At 32.6% G+C, this 9,536-nt stretch overlaps 1 protein-coding gene across 1 annotated transcript in view; it reads right to left on the bottom strand.

Moving 5' to 3' along the window:
* Positions 1–2,648: 2,648 nt before the first annotated feature.
* Positions 2,649–9,536, bottom strand: part of LOC125032374 — a 7,823-nt gene continuing 935 nt past the window's right edge. The window contains exons 2-4 of the mRNA XM_047623469.1: positions 6,720–6,928; positions 4,623–4,855; positions 2,649–2,721 (exon numbers count right to left, since the gene is read on the bottom strand). Of these exons, the coding sequence (XP_047479425.1) occupies positions 2,704–2,721; positions 4,623–4,855; positions 6,720–6,928 (460 nt within the window). The 3' untranslated portion in view covers positions 2,649–2,703. The remainder of the gene's footprint in view (positions 2,722–4,622; positions 4,856–6,719; positions 6,929–9,536) is intronic.

Genomic DNA, 9,536 nt, shown 5'->3' with positions numbered 1-9,536 from the left:
ATTTGTAGGAAAATTTAGGGTCTTAAATGAGTCACAGGGGGGGGGGGGGGGTGTCTTAAAAAATAAAGCTGAATGTGCAGTTTCTTACATTTACACGAAATGTTATTATTTTTTATGATTTTGATGTTTTCTTTGGAAATGTATGGTTTTACATCAAACAAAATTATTCATTTATTTAGAGATTATTAACCATGTATTTATGAATTACAGGTTTTCAGGAGTCAACATACTTTAAGATGGTGAGGATATTAATAAATATATTGAAGTATGTGTATTGTATTTTTATTATTAATGTATAGCTTGTGTCCAATTGTATCTTAATCAGCATGTACTGTTTACCTATGTTGTGTATCTGAATACTTCATAGTCATTATAAAAAAAAAATTGTATATTGTAATATGTACATAAGAACTTTATGTTTATGTTCTCAATCTTCTCCATTTGGTGAGCTACTTGCAGGGGGTATGTCCAGGAGTTGTGCTGAAGTGGTATATGCCACCCCTATAAGCTGATTAGCCATTGTAGGAACCACCACAGTATCTCAAACTATTACGTCACATTCATAGAAGGGACACTAATGTTGGTTATCAAAATAAATATAGGTAGTAAAGGCAGAAATAGTAAGTTAACTTAACTGACCCCACAAATACTTAAGTCTCCAATGACTAAGCATTGTTGACCTTTATCCAATTTCTTAAAAGTTTTGTAAACATTTTAAATTTCTATTATTATTGTTAAAAACATAATTATTACTATAATGGTTATCACTATAACCATAATTTTTAGAACTGATTATCACTACTACACTACAATTATTATATCAATTAAGTCTTGAGGATAAAACACCTACACAAGAAAAAAGATAAAGCCACTAAAATGGCTAACAAGTGGTAGGTGGAGATACCTGCTACAATGGCCAACAATAGAACATATAAACAAAATTGTCTGTGTGTGTGTGTATGCGAGTGTTTGTGTTATGCAAGTAGTTGTGTGTATGCGAGTGTTTGTGTGTATGCGAGTGTTTGTGTGTATGCGAGTGTTTGTGTGTATGCAAGTGTTTGTGTGTATGCGAGTGTTTGTGTGTATGCGAGTGTTTGTGTGTATGCGAGTGTTTGTGTGCATGTGAATGTTTGTGTGTATGTGAGTGTTTGTGTGTATGTGAGTGTTTGTGTGTATGTGAGTGTTTGTGTGTATGCGAGTGTTTGTGTGTGTGTATGCAAGTGTTTGTGTGTGTGTATGCAAGTGTTTGTCTGTGTGTGTTTATGTTTGTGTGTGTGTATATGTATGTAAATATAAGTGTATGTGTATGTGCAAACACATGCTGAAACAGACCCCACTTAGGCTACCCTAGTTAAAAAAGGATGACCATGGCATTGGCTATATCCTAATTGGGGAAGATTGTTTGGAATGGCTAATGGTTAAAATAAATAAATGTAAAGGGAGGAAGGGTGTTAATGGGAAAGGATGATTAGATCAGATGGAGAGCCATTATAAAGCAATCAATGGGTAATAAGGGTAGAAATGGGTGTCAGAGTAGGAGCAGCTGAATCTGGGGAATGAAACAAGGCAACAGGGGAAAGGTGGTGAAGTACAAGGAACGTCAAGAGGGGAAGGATCCATAGCAGGACACTTTTGAGACAAAAGGGAGTCGTGTTGGCATCCAGGTGGGAGTAGAAAGGATAATTGGGATGGAGCACATGGGGAAGGGGAGCATGCGGTTTGACAGGTGAGAGTGGGAGGGAGAGGGGTTAGGGAAACATAAGGAGGAGGAGGATGGATGTCAGCACTTACTTTCAATGTACAGGGAATGGGAATTGAGAGACTGGAGCGTGGGTGAGAGGGGAGCATTTTTCTGGGTCAGGAAAGGAGGAGATGGATGTCCAGGGAGAAGAGGTGGGTTAGGAGATAATGTGATAGGAGATGGGGTGAAACATTTAGATTGCTTGGTGCAACAAGTAAGGTGAGAAGAAGGATGGGTAAGTACCGGAGAAGATTTGGAAAAAGTCATTAAATAATATATAGAATATACTTAGAACAGTTGATACAAATTGTTACATTTTTCACAATATGTGTTGACTGGGAAATGAGAGTGATGAACAAGAAGGGTTGCTTTCAGTAGCTGTAGCTGAGTGCAGGTAAGCAAAACTTCTCATTTTCTGTTATTCCTAATAATAAACACCATATGACCATAAACATTAGTTATCCTTCATCAACTTATTATCTACTGACTGCCATGCCTAAGCACTACAGGCACAACTAATTGCTAATGTGGGGGTGACAGGAAGACTGGAAAATACACTGTAGTCATCATACACATTTTTTCATAAAAGTCTTGCAAAATGGGAATGTGTTCTGGAACATCAGCAACCTTCCCTTTGGCAGAGCCTTTGGAAGGTCTCCCACCATCTGTTTCTCAAATGCAACCAGAGGGAAAAAATGCTTGTATGCCTATTATGAATTTATAAGTGAGTATGTTTAGTAAAAAGTATACATATATGCAAGAACTTACTCAGTGAAATTATAAATGCAAATGAAGATTAAAATCATATACTTGTATCCCTTCCTTTAAATGTTCTGAATCAAAAAGGATCAATGTACGAACTTAAGTTTGGACAAACTATTTACCTTTTGGTTATACTCAAAAAACATTCTTTCTTTTACACTTTATTAAGAATCGGCTACATCTAATTTAGTTGCAATCTTCTACTCAGTTCCATGTATCTGTAAAGAGAATAAATATGGCAAGAATTAAAGTATGGCCCAAAAGAGTTAATTAAGTGCAATGTAAAATAAAATTTGAACTGCAATAAAATTCAGTTAATGTCAAATAACATGTCTACAGCTGTCTGTGCAGTTACATCCATTATACATACATAAAAAAAGGAGGGGGAAGAGAAAATTAAGCAAAATTTTATGATTTATAAATTACCCTTGAAATCATAAAAAATAACACCATCACAGTGAAATGAAGTTCAAATTTAATCATAGTTAAAAAAAAAAAAAAAATTATAATTAAGTTTAATAATCACAGCTTTAAAAGAACCTATAAAGAAACTGATTATGTAGAAGATCAAGCAATAATTGAAAGCAGTTTACTTGAGGAAAAAAAAAAAGGGGATGGCATATAGGAGAAAAGTGTCTAGTGAGATACTGGATGAGGATAACTGAAGTAACATTGGTAAAATGTGTTTATGGTATTATCAAAATATTTGTTACATAGTAATTTCTACTGTCATGAAGTTTTGTAAAATGTAATTTCAACATCAACCATTGATAAATAATCAATTCTATGGTTGGTATTTCATAATATCATAGCATTATCATTGTTCATTGCATTCCCCATCACTTTACTGCTTAAATTTAAAAATTTAGGCAATTGCATTTCTCTAAGTGTTCTCCGCTGACAAGCTGACAAATCTTTATGAAATAACCTAAAAAAAAAGAAAAAAGAAAAAAGAAAAAAGAAAAAAGAAAAAAAAAAATAATAATAACAACAACAATAATGGTGTGAATAGTAAAAATATGGTGATATACCAGGAGGGCACTGTGATAGGTAAATCTGTGGTGTGAGGAGGGGAAATGTGGGAGGAAAAAATAGGGGATTTTGCTAGGTGTTGTGTAACAGTATGGTGTGTGGAAAGGAAATAAGAGACTAAAAGGGCAGAGTGTGTGGCTTTGTGAAACATGTTGCACAGTACCAGACTTACAGCCTCACCACATTCACGAGAAAGTGGTGGGGAATATGACTATTTGATTGACACAGGGAGGAGGGCCTGCACACAGTATCAAAGGGAATAATGATATTGTTTGTGGGGTTGAAGGAAATTTGCCAAACAGATAAAAAAAAAAATTATTGGATGCTAAATATGTCTTACTGATAATGGAAGACCAATTGAATGAAACAAACTAAAGAGCAACTTTCCTTCTCATTCTTAGATCTTCCTTTTATAACTCTAACATTAGCATCCATGTAGCCTTGACCAAATGTGGGGATTAAAACTTAGGTGGGGGGGAGGGGTAGAACTGCTTTCTGGAGGGCAGCACACTTGTTAACTGACAATTATACACAAACACATGCATATATATATATATATATATATATATATATATATATATTTATATATATTACTATGAATTTATTATAAAATAGTGGAGGATAGTAAACAATGATAGTGGTACTGTGAATCTTGAAAAAAATCTGCCTAGAAGCAAATGAAAGCATTCCTAACATTCTTTGCTTCAAGTGTTATTAGTTTTGGTTCATAAAACAATCTGATCATGTCTTTCATTAGGTAAATTTGTAATAAATGTTAAGTCATTAATAATTGTAACACTAACAACCTAAATGCTTTCTAAGTAATCATGAATACTCCTGAAGTAGTACAGGTCTGTTATATCAAACACATTCCAAACAATATTTTTCTGGGCAATGATTCTTGTATACCATTAAACTTAAATACAAAGTCAGATTAACCATTAAAAAATATCTTACATTTTTACAGAAGTAGCTCTAAAACTGGTCAAAGAAAATGAATAGCTTCCCTTTTCCAAGCAGAATTTAGTCTTATCTATCTCCTTTACTCTCACTTCTTATTAAAGTTTAATTTAAAAAATATACTTACTACATCTGCTATCTCTGTCCAGTCCATAGCCTGTTGGTACTTGTCGCCTCGAGATGGCTCGCGGTCCCAGTTCCAGTAAGTGAACTGTTTAAACTGGGAAATGACTCTCATGGTTCGACTCTCTTCTGAATTCAGGGTAGGTCTAGTTTCTTTAAGAACAATACCAGTGTAACCCTTTGGAACATCCATTATACAACCACTGAGAGGGTAACCACGCAAAGTTCCTTTAAGAACTGTAAAAAAAAGAAAATATTGTTATTATGTTTATAATGCCCTTGCAAAACCTGTTTAAAGCACACTCAATTAGCAATTCTACTTAGCTGGCAACTATAACAGAAAGTAACCAAGAAGATAAATTCATATGGGTAAGTGAGCATAAATGTTGCTGAGATAACAAAATGGTGCTAACAGCTGCAAGTCTGAGAGATGCAGTATGTTATGTTAATCAAATTATTACTTTAGTTTGGAATTCAGCACATCCTTCCATCACCCTCAGCACTTCTGCACTCTTTTGTGTACTCTAAATGCATCATCCTACTAACTAAAAAAGGGAATGGGTAATCTTATATGTTTAAAAGACTTACAAATGCCTGATAACAACCTATGAAATTAAGAGGCATGTATACTATGTAGTATATGCAGTGGATCCTGATAGTACAGAATGTAATGCTCATTTTGCTTCACATTTCACTCCACATGTTGGTTGTAGGCACCATCCTTTTTTTGTGTAATGATCTGATGTGTGTCAGTCTTCAAAAGAAATACTTGGGTAAGTGTAACCAAGAATGATATATTCTGATCAAAGTCATTAAAAAATGAGGTTAATCTTTAGGGTATGGACGCACTAAAATAGGTCAAAATAAAGGACTAACAGTTGCAGTTGTCGATACAAGAAATAATCTGGAGATATGAAAGATAATGTCATTTACTCTCCCCTTGGGCAGTGCCCAGTCATGGTAACTTAGACTGTTGACTAAATTTTGTGATGTGGCGTGAGTGCATCCATACTGTAAAGAATTATCAAAAATAATATCAGACAATAAATTAAGAGCATCTGTAGTGAAGCTCAATAAACCCTATGCATAATGGTAATTTTTTTTAGTATCACAGCCATCCAACCTTGCAATTGTTATTCCCTATTTCAATTATTCACATCATATTGTGTGATTCTTGTTATTTTCCATCACAAATGGTATCAATGAATGTATTGGTAACTGTTATGAAGTGACCTCACCCCTCTGAGACTAAATCCCTATTCTTCAGCCACTAGTAGGGATCCACAAATAACTCCATAAGAATCAAAACCTGACCCGGGAACTATGCCCCTAGACCCCTATCTGAATGCTGGATTTCCATATTGGCGGCTCTGAACTTACTCTACGCAGCAACCTACTTTCTTCATTTCTGACAGTATTCTTTGCCTGCACATATTATATAATTTAAGTGAGGGTAGTGAGTGTCTTTACATTTCCCTGTAAGTGTATATCAGAGTACTATTTGTTGTAGATGAAAAGGGTCTTATTTCCAGTCTTTCTATCTATTACAGGCAAAGTTTACCTTGTAAGGGTGTGTGAAACTGAACTATACCTACATAAGGCTCCATAGTCACTGTATTTTTGATGCTACATAGCAGGTTCTCAGTGTACTTATCTTAACTAGAAATCTTAATGATTTACCTGAAACTGACACCTTATCGGTCCAAGTGTTGCAACATATGGGGGTGACTAAATATTTAAGATTTAATTGCAAATGTTGCTGAGAGTGACGTACAGAGATAGAGGGAAATGGACACTTTCATCTTATAGAGAGAGTCATAAACAACGCAGGTACAGCTACTGTGGCCTCATATTTACTACGAAATGAAAATATCCGCTGTAAGTTGCCGCTCGAAGACAATCCGCAACGCCCTCAACCAGTTATTAATGTCATGTTTCTGTAAGTTGGCATCAAGTGCTAATAACGGGGGGTACTGGGGGCTTGCTCCCCTGTCTAGGAAATAAATAGAAAAAGGTCTCCTCAGTGGAAACTTTAGGTAATAATGAGTTATTTTCTTTGTTTCTATTTACGAAATGCTGGCGAGAGGCCACCACTCCTTACCTTTCTTTTCTTCCCCTTCCTCATCCTCTTCTTCCTCCCGGACATATGTGTTAAAGAACTTTTCGACCGCAGCTTCTCCATCGTGTTCTATTTTACAAGGGACGAACTGAACATCACGGCCCTCGGAGAGTTTTCCTTTGAGAGATTCTTGATTCAAGTCGATGTTTACAGCCATGTTCGCGGGCGAGGCGGGCAATGTTGCCAATCCTCTGGAAGAGCTCGCTAAGCTCGGTTAAGAAAGAGCTAGCTTCAATATAACAGATTGAGCAAACAGATGGGTATTCTATTTATTTATTTATTTATTTATTTATTTATTTATTTATCTTTTTCGTGTAGAAGTTCTTGCCTATGTAGGCTGTTTTTGTAGATTGGATTGTGCTAGTTGTGATATATGGAGCTAGTATTAATAATGAAGTACAATTTACTTCTCGTGACTTCCATACTTTAAAGTTAAGGCAAACTGTTTCAGAAAAAATAGTCAATGGTTACCAATTGATGATACGCATAAAGATACAAGGGGGGTATTTGTTTTATCCGCTAAGCACCGAAATCAAGAATCCGCTGACTTCGGAATACTGATAGCAGGCGGCGCGTCTAATTTTGTAAGAAAAGTCATTATAGTTTTAATTTTCAAGGTATATAGGATAATACGTCATTTTCTCTCTACATATACTGTTAGTTGACAGTTTTCTGTTGTTGACATTTGTGCATATACCCCCCCCCCCCTACACATATATTATGATGATACTATGCGATTATCATTATCATTATAATCACAATTACCATTATGATTATGTTTTGCTGTTAGTGTGTTAACATTCGATGACCACGTTATTGTTATTATTAGTAGCAGAGCTATTATAGCTATCATTGTAAGTATCATTACTACCATCATCATTATTATTGTCATTGTTGTGATTGTTAGTATTAATATTGTCATGATCAGCAGCATGAGCTCATGTTGTATAATATTTTGTTATCACCATTATTGAAAATACTATTCCTAACATTACTTCAGCTGTCTCCATCATCGTCATCGGTATCATTATCGCCGTCCATATCGTAATCACTGCTATTTTCATTTTCATCATTATCGTCGTCATCATCATCATCAGACTATCATTTCTATCACTACTATTAATAGCCCCATTTTGTTAGTATTATTATTATCATCATCATCATCATTATTATCTTTATTATCATCATCATTATTGTTATTATTATTATTATTATTATTATTATCATTATTATAATTACTATCATTATCATTATTATAATTATTATCATTATTATTATTGTCATTATTATTATTATTATCATTATTATTATTATCATTACTATTATTATTATTATTATTATCATCATTATTATTGTTATTTATTAGCCTTATCCTACTATCATTATTATTGTTATCATCATCATCATCTTTATTATTATTATTATTATTTATTGTTATTGCTGTTGTTGTTGTTGTTACTATCGTTATTATTATTACTATTATTATTATTACTGTTATTATTATTATCGTCATTATCATTATTATTATCATTATCATTATGATTATTATTATTTTTATTATCATTATTAGGAATCTTATCATCATCTTCATTATTTTCATTATCATTATTATTATTATTATTATTATTATTATTATTGTTATTATCGTCATCATCGTCATCATCATCATCATTATTGTTATTATCATCATTATTGTTATTAGAATTATTATTATCATTGATATTATTATTATTATTGTTAATATTGTTATTATCATTGGTATTATTATTATGATTATTATTATTGTTATTGTCATTGTTATTATTGTTATCATGAATATTATTATTGTCATTGTTATTATTACCATTATTATTATTATTATTATTAACATTATTATTACTATTACTATTATTATTATTATAATTATTATTATTACTACTACTACTATTATTATTATTATAATTATTATTATTACTACTACTACTATTATTATTATTATTACCAATAATGTTATAATCAGTATTATTATTATTATTGTCATTATTATTATCATTATCAATATTATCATCATTATCACCATCACCATCTTTATTATCATCATACTGTCGAAAATTTCTCCTGAACACGGAAAGTTATGCATATATATAAATATATACATATACATATATATACATATATTTGTATGTATATATACACACATATATACATATATATGTGTATATCTACACACATAAATGCAGCATATATATATATATATATATATATATATATATATATATATATATATATATATATATATATATACACACACACACACACACACACACATACATATACATATATATGTGTATATATACACACACATAAATGCAACATATGTATATATATACATATATATATACATATATACTATATTGCCGCGATAGTCCAGTGGTAAGAGCATATATACATATATATACATATATTTGTATGTATATATACACACATATATACATATATATGTGTATATCTACACACATAAATGCAGCATATATATATATATATATATATATATATATATATACACACACACACACACACACATACATATACATATATATGTGTATATATACACACACATAAATGCAGCATATGTATATATATACATATATATATACATATATACTATATTGCCGCGATAGTCCAGTGGTAAGAGCACTGGACTCCGACCCTCGTGGTCCCGAGTTCAATTCCCCGTCGCGGCGGTCGTGAAAATGCCTTCGCTCTGAGAAACGAGAAAACGACATATCGCCTTGAGAAGTCGAGCGCAGGTGTCGTAGG

Source organism: Penaeus chinensis, chromosome 14 (genome assembly GCF_019202785.1).
Source record: "Penaeus chinensis breed Huanghai No. 1 chromosome 14, ASM1920278v2, whole genome shotgun sequence".
Lineage (NCBI taxonomy): Eukaryota > Metazoa > Arthropoda > Malacostraca > Decapoda > Penaeidae > Penaeus > Penaeus chinensis.
The sequence above is the reverse complement of the archived record's forward strand: the minus strand, read 5'-3'. Positions and strand labels throughout refer to the sequence as shown.